This window comes from Meles meles, chromosome 9 (genome assembly GCF_922984935.1).
Source record: "Meles meles chromosome 9, mMelMel3.1 paternal haplotype, whole genome shotgun sequence".
Classification (NCBI taxonomy): domain Eukaryota; kingdom Metazoa; phylum Chordata; class Mammalia; order Carnivora; family Mustelidae; genus Meles; species Meles meles.
This window is the reverse complement of record NC_060074.1, coordinates 54601381-54620707: the sequence shown is the minus strand read 5'-3', so window position 1 is coordinate 54620707 and position 19327 is coordinate 54601381. Positions and strand designations below refer to the sequence as shown.

Here is a 19327-nt window from a genome sequence, read left to right as displayed (position 1 = left end):
GACAGACAGAGATCACAAGTAGGCAGAGAGGCAGGCAGAGAGCGAGAGGAGGAAGCAGGCTCCCTGCCAAGCAGAGAGCCCGATGTGGGGCTCGATCCCAGGACGCTGGGATCATGACCTGAGCCGAAGGCAGAGGCTTTAACCCACTGAGCCACCCCGGCGCCCCTTGCTACACATTCTTGTTTTGCCTCACCTTAAGCATGACAGAGTTGGACTGTATCATTTCAGAACAAGGATAAACACATACATATAAGTAAATACACATACATATATTTCAAATGATTAGAATACAATTATTTTCACCCCCTCAAGACTTAAGATTATTATAGTCAACCTTCAAATACCAAATGGAAATTATTTTAAATAATAATTTTTGTATTTTTCAATAATCCTTGCTAGACTTATAATTTTGCAACTTGTAACAAGGTATGAAAACCAATTTTAAAGAAATTTTTCTTCCTCTTGCTTCTAATTGAATAATATTCCTTCTGCACAAGACTTCCTTTGGTTTCTCTAAATAGAATCAACAACAGTCTGTAATTCCTAACAATATCAGACCAACAAAAAACTAGGGTACCACAAATTCAGATATGATATCCACTCAGTCTTCTCAAAGAGAATCAGATATACATGAGCTAAAAAATAAAACTAGTTAGTGTTTGCTACATCACACGGTAAAGAAAACGACCAAGTATTTGAGAGGGTTTATGCAGGCGGAATGAGTCACGTGAGGCAAAGGGCACAAACTCTTCCTTGTCAGGATGGGAAGAATGCCATTTTCAGAATGCCTTCTTACTAATCCTGGACCAAAAACCTCTTTAATATAATCACCCACTAAACTACAATGGATTAACATTAAGGGTCTGATGCAGAGAAAGCAAATTCACAGTTAAGGTTGTCCTTTAACATGTAGACTCAATCAAGGGTACCAAAAAAATAGTTAAGTGTCCCCCCTGTGGTGCAGAGATGCTGGAAGGCACTGTAAATTGTGAATTTTCTAGCTTTTAATGTTTGTCTAAGACCCTTAACATTTTTCCAATATTGTTGCTCCTAGGACATTTTCTTGAGTTTGTCCCTGTTGCCTCCTCTGTGCATATACACTCTGCGTTCGTACATGAAAGCATGACAGACAGCTCAATTGATTCAGAAATCTAACACTGAGAAGAGAAAAAAGGTGGGTGTAGCCTTGGGGATATCCCATAATATGAAGTATAAACATCAATGTCTCCTGAAAAAAACAAACAAAGAAACAAAAAACCCAGAAAACAAACCAAGAAAAAATATTTCTTCATGCTAAGAGTTTAGATATCTAACTTGAAATACAAAAGATCACATAAGTGGGTTTAAAAAACAACCCTCCAAGCTATAGAGCCTCAGCTGTCCTTTGTGTTCAGAATTTTTAAGATTTTTTGAACACGTACGATTAATTATCTGTGTCCAGGTATTTTTTTTATAAATGGATACCACCCCTGGACTATTTTCCAATTCCATACACCCTTTAAAACTATAGTAAAATTTCACAAACGGCTCTTCCTGTTTTGTTTTGTATTGTACTGTGGTCCATCTGGAGATATATTAAGTGGTTAGCTCCTTCCAATAAAAGTGTGTAAAAAGTATATTGTTCACATACACTCACCCCCAACCCCCCCACACACAAAGAATGAACATGGAACACATGGCAAATGGATATTAGATAATGTTACTGGTAGAAAACATTTAACAACAATAAAATAAGCAATAAAAATTGGGGTTCTGGTTTAACAGATGCAATGTTCATTCATCTACCTTCATCACATAAATTATATGTTCAAGAATTGTGTCCTGTGCAAAATACAAACATGTCAATTTCAGCCCAGGGGGCATTTTTCCTAGGTTTATAACCCCTTGAAAATAGAGGTTTCATCAGAAAACCTAACATCCTCAGCTGCCTTCAACATTATAATATATTCATAAGGCAAGTATTCGCTGGCAAACATATAACAAATTAAATGGCATGTGGGTGCGGTCCAGATTCATAATGATGGAAAATGAACCAAACCAACCATGAGACACAAGTAGAAATGAAAGAAGAAAAAGAATATGCAAAAACAAATAATACTGAAAGCGAAGGGCCATAGGTAGTTTTTCAGCTAGTATTAGGCAAAATGGTGTGTGTTTGTGTGTCGTCTGAGATCAGCATTAAAATTAAGAATGTGAAACTATCTCATCAAGAACATACTAAACGGGTCATGAGTCACAAAAGTATCTTATTAAAAGAAAAACCACATACCGTCATAGTAGACAATTGCTCCTACCAGTTTGTCCTTCTGGAGCATTGGGAAATGTTCAAGGGCTCTCGATTTGCTGAGGACATAACTGCTCTTCAGGCAATTACTTCCTGCAACCAGATCATATAGCTTGATTCCTACCCAGTAGTAAGGTAGCTGCCACCACCTACAGCATAAATAGGGGGAAAGGTTTCTTGAGACACAGAGCAGAACATTACAGAATGCCACTAAGTTATAATATACTTTTCCTTTAAGAAAAGCAATGTATATCTAGAAGTGTACTTACTGCAAAAGAAACTGGAGGAACTGCATGACAGTTTTTGACACCAACTGAGCTAAATTATGTAAGTAAATGAATCAGTGAGACTTTAAATAATCATTCCTAAGACAGTGCTTCTTGACCTGGCCGCATATGAGAATTCCCTGGAGAGTGCCAACCATAAATACAGATACCTGGGCCTCACACGTCTAGAGACTTATTTAAGTGGATGAAGGGTGGAGCCTGGGTGACTGTCATGTGCACCCAGGGGAGAGGTTCGTTGGTTTAAAACGTCCTAAGCCATCTACAACAAAATATGGACAAAAATGATCAAAGCTGTTTCTAGGCACTCACAACTCTCGTGTGCCTTGCAGCTGCATAAACCGCTACTTCATATTACCTGTGTTCCGACTTAAGGCAAGTTCATGGATAACTGTAACAACATCAGGAACACTGGATTTTATAATGTATAATCGGATACCTCTAAACCAAACTTCAATGTAGTTAATTTGGAAATTTAAAATGAGCCAAAAAGGTTTAGGCTTGGAGTTGGTACATGGTTAAGGTTCAGATTTTGCAGCAGGACACCTTTCAACTAGGCATTTTTGTTTGCAAATGCCCCCCCCACTCTGTTCCCCACTGTAAACGCAGTTGCCCTTCTAGAGAGACTCGGTTAACTGGGTTAAGAAACTACTAATTATAAACACAGAAGACAACCTCCTCAGCCTTCAAGATCTAGCCTTTAGAGGTGGGTCAGAAAAGGGTAACTTAGGAAAAGCTACACTTTTAAACACAACAAAGGCAAACATTTGAAAAGGATTAGAGATTAGGACCAGTTGAAAGTACATTAAGAAACATACATTGAGGGACTATTTCCATTAAAACGGTGTTGTTCTATTGACCTCAGTGAAGCAAAGACTATATAGATGATATCAAAAGGCTTACTTGTAAATTGGAAGCATAATAGGCAACGGAGCTGATAAATGGGGAGCAATTTCTAGTAGGTTGGCACGCTCGTGAAGGGCTTCTTTTACCATCCTATACTGAAAAGCAAAACAGAGAAAATTAGTTTGGCAGTAACAGATCATAATATTTTCAAATGGCAAGTAGACACCCCGCCAACCGACTGATACACAGAAACCTCTCTACCTCTGAGTGAGGATAGCTCCCTCCTAATCAAATTTCTAATAATACATCATGCTGTCAACCTGAAAGATTTTTTAGAAACCTTAACTGTATTTGCATAGGAGAAAAACATGCTGTCAGAGTTCCCAGGTGTAAGATCTTTTCCTGACTTGAGTTACAAGATTATTGTAACAATTTATCTTGCATTCTCTGTATTGTCGGCCTTCTCAGTCCTCTCTATTTCCCCATGTAAGAAATAACAGATTGTTCAAGTTCACACTAAATGTTCCCTCCTTGCCTCCACTAACACAAGCAGAGATAATACTTAGGAGCTGCCCAGTATTTTATAGGTTACAAAAAAGCTTTGGTCTTGACTCTTTTCATCTCCATTATGCCTCTCTGAAAAGCCAGCATTAATATTATAACACTAATGTAAAAATGAGAAAACTGAGGCTCTTGGACCTTGAGTAAAGGAGCTGGAACACATCACAAGTCATCTGATTCTAGGTCCTATGCTCTATTCTTTGCGTCCATCAGGATGCCGAAGAGACATGGAAGAAAAGAGGACACATTTGAAACTGACAATGTCAAGTTAACACTGCTGTGTTTTTCATGTACCAGAAGCAGATAGGGAGTTCAGCTGAATTTTTTTTTTTACCCCCTGGGAAATGTCATCTTCCACACTGCCTTGGCAGTTTTCAAATGGTGGCAGACTGGACACAATAAAGTGTGACATAAGAAAAGCATGACTCAGATCATCCTTTCCTTAAGAATATGTCAGTGGCAATATGAGCGTATGACAGCAGTTACAGTGAAGAGGATCAATTTAACACTCCTGTATTACAACACGGCCCCTCTGAAACTGTCTGGAAAGTAGCAATTGGATAGCCATTGGCAAAACAAACAAACATACCATCACAATTGTTAAAATGCAACATATCCAAACGTGATTTTGTACATTTGCTGCCTTGACATGCCTGCATGGAAAAAGCCCCTGATTACCCATAAACATGACGTTATGGGAAAGTGCCAGCACATCTTTCATGAAGGATAATCCAGCAGAATACACACTAAATAGGTATTTCCAACAGGAAGAAATGTTAAAAGCCATAAAAAAAAAAAAAAGATTTAATTGGGTAGAAAAAAGCAAAGTCGCAATTTTTGTTTAACAACCAGCATACACAATTACCTGCTCAATATCCAACTTCATGATAGCCTTCTGAAGATATCTCACACCACCATGGATCAATTTAGTACTTCTGCTGCTGGTCCCTGATGAGAAATCATCTCTTTCTACAAGGGCTGTTTTTAGTCCTGTGTAACCAGAAAACCAAATTAACTTCTTAAATTACACAATTTGTATGTAATTCATTAAAGGCACTTCTCCAGGGTAGAGACAATCACAAGAAAAATTACTCTGAACATGGAGAAATTTGTATTCAAAGTGCAGTACACTGTCTATATTATAATGAAGAGATTTTAGCCTCTTCCTGGGGGAAAATTCAAACCAGAACTAGAAGCATATTAAACTGTGAATGAATCACAACTAGAAAATATTACAGTACAATTTCATGGCAGTAACATACTCCAGGGCATTTAGACGGCCGAAGGAGAGCCTGGCACCCATCCTGACCAATGTAGTAAACTCAGTGTTGTGTCGAAGCCTTGTGGAACTCACATTCGTCCCTCACTACAAGTCACTCATGCGTCCCAGCCACTCATCTCCAGTCTACTCTAACATGTCATCTGTAAATCTAGACCGGACCTCCTATGTGCTGGCTGCTGGGGGGGGTGGTGTTAGAGTGGGTAAAAATTGGGGGAAAAAAAAGACCAAAGGCATCAATAGTGAAGAAGAAGGAAGAGAATAACCTTTGATATGGAGGGACTTATAGGCTAAGATGTGCGAGCACAGTATTATAGAATTACACAGAAAAATACAAGCCAGGACAAATAAACCCAGTGCAGAGGATCCATGAGTAAAGACAAGACAAGATTCTTGGTAAAGGTGAGGCTGAGCAAAGATAGGTTGGTTCTAGAAGTCATGTCCCTGCCCCTTTCTTTGAGGGTTGCAATAAATCTCTTAGGGATGAAACCAGCTTTGTTTTGTTTTCTTTTCTTACAAAGCCATCCCTGCTTCTTAGGATTGGGTAGGAACCCACAGAACTACGAGTGTCATACACTAGTTAGAGATGAAACCCCAAACTTCAAAAGATGCAACGTATCTACCAACACCAAGTCATGAGAAATTTTCAGTGCCTGGCATACTCATAGGGGATGAGAGAATGTCACAGAGTCCAATTACAATGAGAATATGTAACCAGAAAAGTTTGGGATCACACAGCTCATGTACGAGAATCTGTGCATATATTCAATTCAGAGCCATTTATTACATTTAATACCAAAGGGTTGTTTTTATAACTTTTAACAGTTTAAATATCGTACCCAAATGTCATCATAAAATCAGGGCAATTCCCTTGACTCCAAAGGACAAAATATTTGGAAGGAGAGAACTTTGATTCAAGGGCAAAAGTGCTAATGCTCTAACTGACTAGAAAAATAACACAGAAATTACAGGTATTATAGCCCCAGGTCACACTTTTGTAGCATGTATGCTAGACAAAGATCTGTCCAAGTCTCGACTGTGAAAACTCTATCAGATATGCTTAGTAAATTCAGTACTGAATGTATTAAAAAAAAAAAAACAGAAAAATATATCAAGTTAACACATATATTTTAAAAGAATATGGAGAACGTAAGTGCCAGGCAAAGTGCTGGCATTAGAAATGAATTTGGCATGGACCAAGCTGTCCAGCAGCTCCCAGCTCAGAGAGAGGTCAGTATGCCACAGTTTTGCAAGCGCTAGATTTGCAAATACAGAGAACACTTAACTTAGTCTGGGCTAGAAATTAAAATCAGTACATAAAGCTAAAATTGCATAGTCCAGATTACATTTATAATCTCTTAAGAATGCTTGCCTTGGTGAGCTTTTTCACTTTTCTTAGGAAGTCCAACAGAGAGATCTTCTTCCAATGCTAATACACACCATTGTGTCTTCAGGTGGAGATCAAGTGAGGAGCTGACTTTCAAAGGGCATTTAAGAGCCAGATTATTTAAGCTATACCCCTCATTTAACCTTGGAACCCAAGCCATGGCACCAAGATACCTGCCCCACGAGAGGCAGGGACAGGAGAGAGCAAGAGCCCTCCCGTCCAGCCCCTGGCCTGCCCCCCGTATTCCCCACCTCCTAGCATTGATCCCCACCCTACCCAGAAGTGTGGACTGGACCTAGCACCTTGCTTCTAATGAACGGAATGCAAAAATTTTGACCTGTCACTTCTTGATTAGGTTACAGAGGACTGTGACTCCTCTCTCTCTCTCTCTTGCCCACACTCTCTCTTGCCCTCTCTTGCTTACTAAGATGAAGGAGACTATCATGTTTTAAGAGCAGTGACTAAAGGAGGCCCCCAGGCCACAGGTCACAAGGAACTGAGGCCTCCATTGGACAACCAGTGAGGAAGTGAATCTTGCCAACAACTACAGGAGGGCGAGGAGGCGCTGCATCCTATTGGAGACTCAGAGCCAGAGAACCCAGGGTAAGGCAAGGCCAGATCCCTGACCCACCAAAATTGTGTGATAGCAAAGGTCATTTTAGGCCACTAAATTTCGGTGTAGCTTATTGATTGCACAGTTCCCTATGCGAATGGTAACTGCAGTCACAGTATAAGTTTTTAATCACACATCGGGTTGAGTTTATGGAGTAGTATGTGTTGAAGATAGGAGGGGACGGAATTATCACTGGCAAAACAAAACAAAACAAGTACTTAAACAAGAGAAAGGCAAATGCTTGAGATGGCCGAGCTCGTTTAGGGGCCGCTTGTCACTCAGGGGCTGGGACGATGTGAAGGAGATCCAGGGGCAGGAATAGTAAAAGGCAGATCACAAAGGACCTTTCATCCACACTGGGGAATTTGGACTCTGTCCTATGGGCCAGTGTTTCTCACAAGTAAGTAATATCTGAGTTTCCTGAAAAAGAAAATGCCTTGAGACCATGGCTCCAAGTCGGAGATTGGTTTGAGAAGCACATGCTTTGTCAGAAGTACGAGATTTGGCATCAGTGCCAAAGAAGGATGAGCCTCAACACTGTTCTCAGTTCCAAGTTATCCATTTTGAGGAAGGGGATTGCTGGTTGCTTTTTTTATTATGATGATTATAAAAAAGGAATAAAATTTCATTTTTTTTCCAGAAATTCTTGGATATTGTTTTGAGAAACACGATTGTGCTGTCGGGGGAAGTACCAAAGCATTGTAAGCTGGGAAATAGGGTTACTATTCTAGAAAGATCTTTCTGTGGGGGTGGAGGGTAGGGATGGAGGGGAGAAGTGAGGGGGCAGACCATTTAGGGGATGTGTGCCATATAGTAGGGGCAGGGCAGTGAAGAGTCCAGCCTCACAAGGCAGAAGATGAAGAGAGAAATTTATGGGCTTGTGTTATCAGGATGCATTTTTTTTTTTTTCTTTCCTAAACTGACAGAGTGTGAGGCAGGGAACTACTCTAGGAATTAGCAAGCCATCTCAGGAGGATATTTCAGGATATGTAAGTGAGAGCTAACACTTCAAAGCCTCAAAACTGCTTTTGCAAGTATTGGACATTTAAAAAAGTTATTCACATGTATTTATGTGAGAAACCCTAGTGAATACCAACAAAAGTTAAAATGGGCTTCTCTGTCAAACCAGGCTGTTTTGCTTGTCCTATTATTTCTAGTGTCATATCATCAAGCTACCCACCAGAATTTCTGGAGCGAAATGATACTGCTTCTTCCAGAGCAAAAAAACATAAAAATGTAACCTCCAAAGTTACAGCTAAATTGATATATTCATGTAATCTAAAAGTATTTCCAAAAGTTTCCAGAACAACACACACACACACAAACCCAGATATTTGGGGAGAAAAAGAAAATATTTTTAAATTTTCAGCTGCTATTATACACCAAATGTTTTCTTATTTTTGTTGAATGAGCACAATGGAATGAGGGAGGAGGGAACTGAGGCAAAATCAAGACATCACTAGAAGTTCTGTTTCTCACAAATATCTTTTTAACTGATTAACCGACTACAGCAAAGACAGTGAAATTTTTAAAAGCCTTGTAATGTTGCACAGTTGCATTATCTACTATGTTCCTTTCTGTTTCCCCCCTCAAAAATCCAAAATTTTCCTTGCCTCGAAAATTACTGATCCAAAATTAAGAGCTCAGTTTTCTGATACTTCAAGTATAAAGCAAGAAAGTGAAAAGAGGCTACTGTTTTACCTTCTTAAAGATAATGAACAGTATTTTTAAGTGACATTTAATGCTAACATTTTATGTTCTTAGGTAACATCATTAAGTTTGAAGGACATCAAAATAATGTACTGAGGCTTCAAGCAACTACTGCTGGCTCTGGATTTGAGGCGCTCGGGAAGATCTTCCTTCAGAGTGTAAAGAACGGCCTCCCTACATGCCTGACAATGTGCATTTACAGTAATTCAACTTAACTAGTTCAAGATTTTATGAGGAAGAGTTTTTGTTTTTTTTCCTTTCTTCTTAGCAGTTCCTTTTTATGGAAAGCAGTGAGCTCTGTCGCTGCTGAGACGAACTAGAACATTTAGGAGTGGTACTGTTATTTTGTTTATTTTTTTTATTCTTGACTGCTTTCCGTAGGTATTCACAGCAATTTCCTGACAGTGGTGAAGTACTAGTATTCGGAGTGAAATGACTGTAAAATCTTAGATGGAGTAACTAGGTTAGCTACAGTGGAAGAATAAAGTGCGCGAAATCTGCCTTTACCATCATCTTCAACCCATCTTTTAGCGAGTTCAGATTGTGTCCTGAGGGATGTGTTGCAAGGGGCATGAACTAAATAAGGCTCTTTATAGCTTTGCCTTTGCCAACCCGAGTGAGAACGTCTAGATACCAAGCACTTTCAACTACCCGATTTGTGGCTCAAGACAGTTGAATGAATATGGAGGAGTAATTACCCTCTAAGGGGAAGAATAGTACGACATTTAACTTTCACAACGTGATATAAAACAGAAGTATATTTTAATACCTTTTACTGATTATCTTATTATGCATGAAAACATGCTCAATATAATAAATGCGGAGAAGTAAAGAGAACAAAATAAAACTCTCCTGTAATCGCACTGCTTAGAGATAACCACAGCTGACATTTGTGAACATTTAAACGTTCACATTTTCTATGCATGTATATAATCACATATGTACATTTTTACAAAAATAGGATCATATGATATATTCCATTTTTTCATTTAACATTATTTATTGTAAACATCTCCCCATGTCAATACATATTTTTCTATAATTTTATTTGTAATGTATGAATAAGTATTACATTAAATATTTACAATGATTTATATTCAATTCCTTATTTTTGAACATTTGGGTTATTTCATACCTTCACTATCACAGATATTACTGCAACATATTTTCGCTTAAACTCTTTGCATTTTTAATTATTCCATTAGAATAAATTTTCAGATGTGGCATTATTTGGATATTTTTAAATAGAAAGGAGAGATAAATCCTTGTAAATTACCTAGTGGAGGCACCAAGGTAATACACAAATACAAAATTTAGACACTCTGTACATTAATAGCATAGCAAAAATATTAAAGCCCCATGTCCCATGAAGGAAAAATACTGTTTATCCTTCTTCAGAAAAGCTTTGGGAACTTGCCTTTGGATTTCAGAAAGCCAATGCCATTAATAAGACAAGGAACTAACCCAAAGGCTGAACATTTTATATGAAAGATGGATTTTCTAAAAAAATAACACCCCTCCTCCACAGGGCAAAGTAAACCTGGCTTGTTAATTTCAGCAATATGAATCCTATGCAATGGTTTAGTTCTTTTTAACAATGAATGTTAACATTTTACAGAATATTGGATTGATTATTTAATATCATTGCTATTTATATGAGGAAACAGATAAACTATTAATACAGATACCATGTTGCAGTAGAATGTATCATTAACATACTTTGTGTTCCTTCAGTACACACAGAGTATGGAGGCACAAAAATTTACTAAACCATAACATTAATTAGAGTCATATAGTTATAAGTGGAGAAGGGAGTTGTTGTTGCTTCCTCTTTTTACTTTTTTATTATAAATATTGCCAGTGTTCAAAGAGAGGAGGAATATCCAAGGGATGAAAAGAGAGACTAATACACCACTGGCTTCCCATTTGCAAAATCTAGACATAACCAATGTTAATGATAAAAATGTCCCATATATATTACCAGAAACTTAATATGTTTATGAAAGTATACAACCTGTGTACCTTTTTGCTTTAAACACAAATAGAATTGATGAATTCATTCTTCACAATTTGTTTTCAAATTTATGATACATTTTAGCCATTGTCCTGAAAATAGGCATAAACCTCTTTCAATAACTGAATGTAACCAATTTATTAAACCAGACCTCAGGTTTTTGCTATTATAAATTGCTGTAAGTAAAATTTGGGTCAATATGGCATTATGAATTCAGCTTTGAACTCCTCTTCGTCTGCACACACAGAGAAAATAGTCTCTGTGTATATTTAAGGAATGTGGTTGATTCGAAAATAAACACACTTTGGATCAGAAATGTAGCAGAAACTCAGAGCACAGTGGTTAGGCCAAAAGCCTCTGCTTGCTGAGCCCTGGGTCTAAACCAGGCAAAAGCAACAAAAAATTCAATCCCTGAAAGTCAAGAGGAATACAGGTCTTCCTTTCAAGCAGAGGTAAGAGAGCCAGACTGACCACCTGAATGCTGGGAACTGACGAAGGGCTTCAGCCAGTGTAAGGGGTGGGGGAGATGCTTCTGCTGACCACTGTCCAGGGCTGTGGACTATCTGCGGGGACATATCTAGGAGATAGGAAGACAGACACAGAGAGCATCACCTAAGCCAAAGCACCACCAGCTCGCTCAGCAACTGGTCTGCACGATGCCCAATATCAGCACATGTCAAAGAACCTCAATCTGACTCTGGGAAAAGTCTCTGATGGGATTCGAGGGTGGAAAGGACTCTATGTATAGAGTTTAAGGTATGGAAACAGTGATACAAAAGTGATCTCATATGAATAATGAAAGGAAGGAAGAAAAAGAAGCAAAATAAAAGATGTAAAGTAAAAAATACAAAATAAATGCATATGGTATCCAAACAAATGGAAATGGATCAAATTCCATTCTTCTTTCTTTATGCTTAATAGATAGAAGCTATCTTTAAGTGGATCAAATTACCCTTTTTAAAGATAGATTCTAAGTGGAATCAAAATAAAAAACTTAATTGAAAACTAAAGATAGGGGAGCCTGGGTGGCTCAGTGGGTTGAGGCCTCTGCCTTCAGCTCAGGTCATGATCCCAGGGTCCTGGTATGGAGCCTGGCATTGGGCTCTCTGCTCAGCAGGGAGCCTGCTTCCTCCTCTCTCTGCCTGCCTCTCTGCCTACTTGTGATACCTATGTGTCAAATAAATACAATAAAATCTTAAAAAAAAAAAAGTAAACATAGATTTTATCTATTAAGCCAAAAAAAAAAAAAAAGTTCAGAGGCTCCTGGCTGGCTCAGACGGGAGAGCATGTGGCTCCTGATGTTGGGGTCATGAGTTCGAGCCCCATGTTGGGTGGAGAAAAAAAATCACAAAGGAATTCAGCTATGCACTGTTTATCACACACATTCTAAATCAAAGAATATAGAAAAGTTGAAAACAATATAACAAACCCTGTCTGCTATGTTCTAAATACTTTCGCAGTCTCACATGTGTTTATTATTTTTTTGCCGTAGACAAAATTTAATTTTTATGAAATCAGATGTAGCAAAATTTTCCAAAAGGAAAATGGCTCTATTGTTGTCCTGCTTAAAAATACCTTACTCCTTTTCTTTCTTTTTTTTTTTCCTTTTAAATATTCACATATACTGCGGCACCTGGGTGGCTCAGTTGGTTAAGCCTCTGCCTTCGGCTCAGGTCCTGATCTCAGGGTCCTGGGATCCAGCCCCACATTGGGCTCTCTGCTCAGCGGGGAGTCTGCTTCGCCCTCCCTTTCTGCCTGCCTCTCTGCCTCCTTGTGATCTCTCTCTGTGTCAAATAAATAAAATCTTTTAAAAAATCACATATACTTTATTCTGATAGGTTTATGGTGTTTTATGGTTATATACTTGGTTCACTTTGAATATGACAAACAGAATATATACACATATGTATTTATGTGTGTATATACGTGTATCTATGTACATGTAAGAACATACATATATTCAAATACAAATAAAAACCTAGGGAAGCAGATACTCCAACACACTTATTAAATAACTAATAATGGCAGATTTGAAATGCTGCCTTTACCATATTCTGAATTTTATGTATCTAGGTCTATTTCTAGGCTCTTTGGTTCCACTTATCTCTATATTTGTTTAGCAAACTATTTTAAGTAGCTTTAGATACACTTTAATATCTGATAGACCTCTATATCTTCTATTATTATTCTTCTTTTTTAAAAAGATTTTATTTATTTATTTGACCAAGAGAAAGAGAGAGAGCACAAGCGGGGGGAGCAGCAGAGGGAGAGAGAGAAGCAGACTCCCTGCTGAGCAGGAAGCCTGAGGCAGGCTGATCCCAGGACCCTGGGATCTTGACCTGAGCTGAAGGCAGATGCTCAACCAGCAGAGCACCCATGTGCTATCATTATTCTTTTTCAGAATTCATACAGTAAATCTCATAGGCTCATTTTTCCAGATAAATTTTAGCATAATTTTTCAAGGACCACCCCCAAATCCTGTCAAAGAAAAGCAGTATATTAATTAAAATTGCATTAAATTTCCAAAAAATTTTAGTAGGACTTCGCAGTCTGATCTAACTAGGAGAGTTCAGAAAACTGCAAACTTCATCTTTGCAAGTCTGCTGTCCTAACATAGGATTTTTCTCTTCCGTCATCATGGTAAAGGGGTGGAAGTAGAAGGGGGTGAAGGTGCAGACCTCTAATTCCCAGAATGCACCATCTTCCCAGGCTCTTCCTCTTCTGCCCTTTTTCTACAATACACACACCTCCTCCCTCTCACCAACCTTTACGTAGTCAGAAAAGTGTCATTGTTCTCTTTTACTTATGCCTGAGAACCTTGAGGCTCTCTACAAGGTTAAGACACTAGTAGAAGCTCATAAAGCGAGTATGTGATGAAGCCAAGACTTGATCCCACTTCATTTTAATTTCACAACCTGTGTCCTTAATCACTGGGCTATACTGTTAGATGCGCAGAAACTGAGAATTGAGGAACTACCAAACACATACCATTCATAAACTAAAAGTATGTATACCTTTTTTTGACCAGGAGAACTACAATGAACATTTCCCTCCTGCAAGAGGCAGTCTTCTCCGGAATGTGAATTAAAAGCCATAAAGGTTAAACTTATGAATCAGATTTTTTTTTTTTAAAGATTTTATTTACTTGACAGATAGAGATCACAAGTAGGGAGAGAGGCAGGCAGAGAGAGAGACAGGAGGAAGCAGGCTCCCTGCCAAGCAGAGAGCCCGACGCGGGGCTCGATCCCAGGACCCTGGGACCATGACCCGAGCGAAAGGCAGAGGCTTTAACCCACTGAGCCATCCAGGCGCCCCATGAATCAGATTTTAAACCAAAAATGTCCTAGGTGATCCCCGATACATACAGGTAAAATCGCATAAAAGAACAAAAAGAACGGAAACAAACTCCTTGAAGAACCCTGAGGGGGTGATTATATCTATATCAGATATAGATATAATCTATATTATATAGAGTCTCCTCATTCCAGCTCTCGCTGGGGGCAGAGTGCCTCCAACAGTGCTTCAAGGCTGGGCTCCTGCCCAGAGACTGGACCCAGTGTTAAACAGAGAAGTGATTTCTATTGATCCTGGAAACCTGCAGAAGAACGTGACGAGAATTGTGCATATTATGCTTATAAAATCATATTCCCAAATGAAACAAACGAAAATTGATTCCCAAGAAAATGCAGAAGGTAAGAATGCAAATAAATGTTCATTAGGAAACCTACATGACTTTTTCTCTGCCTTCTACAGTCTTTGTTTATCCATTACCAAAATTGCATTTAGGCATAGTATTCCATCAAAAAGCTTGTGCAAACATTTCTATACAAGCCCTTTAACATCTAGTGGTTCCCCCAAAACTTTGATGTCCTGAAAAATCTAATTATTACTGGTAACTTTAAAAGATCACGGTAATTTATTTTTGTCAAATGTGACTAAAGATTAATGGATACAATCAGGAATAATTTGGTAAAAACATATCAAACGCAGAGAAAGCAAAATTTGTTGTTAAGTGAAGCATCAAATATAATAAAAGAGCAAATTCCATGAATGAACAGCAACAATGCACAATTCATTAACCAAATGCCCATGATTATTTCACACTTCAGAGGGCTACTGATATGATCAGAAATTGTAGTAAAAGGATAAATATAGATTAACTTCAGCATCTCTGTACCTTTTAATTATAAATCCTACTCCCTCAAGGGCTACCAGCATAATAAAAGAAATAAAAACTAAGGTTTATCCATCCCTCTTATAAGGGATATTCTGTAGATATAAAGCTCCATATATAAGACATTCGGTCAATCGTTACTAACTAAAAAAATTTAAAATCTGGTCAATAGCCAGGCTCTGGAACCTCTTATCTTCCCAAAGTCATCACCACCACCACCATCTCCATCACTATCCTACCAGGACTGCGGTCATCTGCTCATGCACCAGTTCATGCACTCATCACTACCAATGACCTTCACTGCCCAAAGGAAAAATGCACTTGTTCAGCAAAGACTAACAAACTATAAGCCCCTGGAGGACAAAACCCACATCTTATTAATCTGCTTATTCTCAGAGCTGGATCAGTACTTGACTCACAGTTTTGTTTTAAATAGGAAAAACAAACAAACAATAAAACTTGAAACCTAAAGAATCATTAACAAGAACATCCTTGGGATGAATTCTTCAGCCATTAAAAAGAATAGCACAGACATGATTAAATATACTGTTATTTGAAATTAACACACTACAGAGTAATGACTACAGTATGATCTTGTCTAGGCTTTGAAAAAGAAAAATCTAGAAAGTGAGATTTTTCAAAGGAAGAAAAGGCACTGAATAGGGGTCACCTCGATATCAGTACACTCAGTCCCGCAACCTACCCTAATTCTTTGAAGGAAGCTGGCTCTCCAACACCCCTCAACTTTCCTACCAGCTCTAGGTTTCCATTTAAACAATGCCCTCTGCCTTCAGAGAATCTTGTCTCATTTTCTCCTTCTATCTTTGATATATAGTCAGTTCTCCATTCCACGTTCTACCCTACTGTGTATTTTCTCTGTCTCTACTCTAAGCAAGACCGGGGACACACACACACACAGATATCCTGCATAGATAACAAATTTACATTTTCTAACCACAGCAAATCACCCATATTCCCTATCACATTCTCCACATGGTAGTTTTAAATCTTTTCTACATGAAGTCCCCCACTCCCACCATAGTAGAACATCTCTCTTTGTGTTTGTGTGCATAAAAACAGTTCTTGGTCACAAAGGCTCTCTTTTTTATATCTTAGAATCTTTGCCCTTTGTTTTTGCCTCTGAGAGATGTCCCTTATCTCCCTACCAAACCTAAGATACATTTTTTGTTATCATTGTTCCACATGTTGCCTCCTATTATTGGCATATAAAGGTTCTCCTCCTGTATAGGCTTTTTCCTGAGTCCACAGAAATATTCAGATTGTTCCTCTAGGAAGAAAGAAAGGATGGAAGGAATGAAGAGGAGGAGGAAGAGAGAGGGGAAGGAGAGAAAGGAAGAAAGAAAGGGAGGAAGGGAGGGAGGGAGGGAAAAAGAAAGAAAGAAGAAAGGAAGGAAGGAAGGAGAGAAAGAAAGAAAAAGAAAACAAAAGGAAGGAAGGCTGGATGGATGGATGGATGGATGGATGGATGGATGCAGGAAGGAAGAGAACAATTGCACGTGTTGCCTCCCTTCTTTATATCCTACTACACCATCAAGTTACCTCCTTGCTACTTTGTCTATTTCCAGATGTCTTAAACCTTATGCCCATGCCAGCTCCTTCCTTACGGCCAATCTATTCTCGTCACCAAATCTAATGCTCTTCAGTGTCTCAAAGTGGCCTGTTCAGGAAAGTCCAAAGGCCTTCTTCTGGCATACCAGGCCCAGTCCCACCTCCCCAGCTTCTCTCATACCCTGCTCTAACCGCTAGATGCTCCAAAGGGAAAGGTGCCGTCTCCCACACGCGCTGACTCCACGCTCTTCCTCCCGCACGTGCACTCAGATTGGGACGCTTCCACCAAGCAATGTTTGCCTATTAAAATTCTACCTATGCTAAATAGCAGCTCTCTTTCTCCTGACCACCCTTTGCAGATATAATGACCCTCTGCTTCATAGAACCATAATGCCCACCCGCCTTTTGAAAGGCACGTATCCTCTATGATGTCATTCCAACTACACAGAGGAGCAGAACTGTGAGCACCTTCAAGTCATCGACCGTCGATCCAGTTTGTATGCTCATTAGCATCATGCGAACGCCATGCATCCAACAGGCAGATTGTGAATATTCGTGAAACTGAATTTTTTTTTAATTGCCATATATTTCAGTACATAACATGAACATAAGAGGAAACACCAAACAATAGATTTTTCTGAATCTTACTGGGGAAATGATCTGCTAGGACAGAAAACGGTCACCTGGTCAATTCTAACTCCTGGGAGGGCTAGCCTCTAACAAGACCTCCCGTTATGTTACCAGCATGCCCTCCCTTTCCACACTCCTTCCCAAGCCTCCAGGGGAGAAAGGTGAGTTCTGATACCTCAAGGTAACTACAACCATTCTTTCCAGCTGCTTTAGTATGTCCGAGGATAATGTGGCACAAATTACGAACCAGGGACGGAAACAGGGAGTTCTATGAAAATCGGGGAGTGCCTGACAACATAATAAATTCCAAGGCCTACATTTGAATTTACTATTAATTAAAAGTGACAAAAAGGACCTAAGCTGTGAAGTCTCGGTGGGTCAATACTTCAGTGCGGATCCTATGCTATCATAGGAAATCCACAGCACTTTCCTGCTGGTAGTGCATGTGCCTAAATCTTGCCAAATTTATTCATGTCTGAAAAGTAAATTCTATCAGGTATGTGAGGCAACCAAGTACAAGTCTAGGGAGGATGTGGCAGTAACTTAATCTGAGAAGAATTGCTCCATGGAATAAATCATTACCACTGAGTATGACACCACAAGAAATCTGGAACATCATAGAGTAACTAAAACAACCCAGAGACAAAGTTCCACGCAGCAGTGCCCAGCCCAACTAGGGCACTAGATACTACAAAGATTATTTCTCTAGGACAGCTGGTTCTCAAAGTCTTTGCCTTAGGGGTACCTGGGTGGCTCAGCTGGTTAAGCATCCGACTCTTGTTTTTTTTTTTTTTTTTTTAAGATTTTATTTATTTGACAGAGAGAAATCACAAGAGAGGCAGGCAGAGAGAGAGGAAGGGAAGCAGGCTCTCCGCCGAGCAGAGAGCCCGATGCGGGACTCGATCCCAGGACCCTGAGATCATAACCTGAGCCGAATGCAGCGGCCTGACCCACTGAGCCACCCAGGCGCCCCCCGACTCTTGTTTTTGATTCAGGTCATGATCTCGGGTCCTGATCTAGGGGTCATGATCTCACAGTCATGAGATGGAGCCCATGTGGGCTCCACAGGCTGTGTTTCTCCCCCTCCACAACTACCTCCCCCTATCCAGCTCTCACACACACCAGTACTCTCTCTCTAAAATAAATAAATAGGGGCGCTTGGGTGGCTCAGTGGGTTAAAGCCGCTGCCTTCGGCTCAGGTCATGATCCCAGGGTCCTGGGATTGAGCCCGCATTGGGCGCTCTGCTCGGCAGGGAGCCTGCTTCCCTTCCTCTCTCTCTCTGCCTGCCTCTCTGCCTACTTCTAATCTCTGTCGGTCAAATAAATAAATAAAATCTTAAAAAAAAAAAAAATAAAATAAAATAAATAAAATCTTAAAAAATAATAATTAAAAAATAAAAGTATTTTGCCTTCATGTTAATAATGGCAATTATAGGGGTACCTGGTAGGCTTGGTGGTAAAGCATGCGACTCTTTTTTTTTTTTTTTTTTAAAGATTTATTTATTTATTTATTTGACAGCGAGAGAGAGAGATCACAAGTAGGCAGAGAGGCAGGCAGATTGAGAGAGAGAGGGAAGCAGGCTCCCCGCCAAGCAGAGAGCCTGATGTGGGACTCGATCCCAGTACCCTGAGATCATGACCTGAGCCGAAGGCAGCGGCTTAACCCACTGAGCCACCCAGGCACCCAAGCATGCGACTCTTAAATCTCAGGATCATGAGTTCCAGTTCACATTGGATGTGGAGCTTACTTAATAATAATAATAACAATAATAATAATAATATCTATAAATACTGTCTACAACTTCCTGAGCTTCTATTTTGTGTGACAAGCACACAAAAGCTGTCTTCATTATTTCACATTTAATCCTCAAAAAAACATTCAAAGAAGGTATTTCTAACTTATTGGAAAGATGAGGAACCTTACAGAAATTAAGGAATTGGCCCAAGTGAGTGCATGTGTGTGTGTGTCCATAACT

General features: G+C 39.3%; 1 protein-coding gene across 2 annotated transcripts in view; it reads right to left on the bottom strand.

Annotated features, from left to right (window-relative positions):
- Positions 1-19327, bottom strand: part of GPD2 (glycerol-3-phosphate dehydrogenase 2) — a 142883-nt gene that overhangs the window by 65662 nt on the left and 57894 nt on the right. For both annotated transcript variants that reach the window (XM_046019365.1, XM_046019364.1), the window contains exons 4-6: positions 4841-4965; positions 3472-3569; positions 2270-2433 (exon numbers count right to left, since the gene is read on the bottom strand). In XM_046019365.1, coding sequence (XP_045875321.1) covers positions 2270-2433; positions 3472-3569; positions 4841-4965 — 387 coding nt within the window. The remainder of the gene's footprint in view (positions 1-2269; positions 2434-3471; positions 3570-4840; positions 4966-19327) is intronic.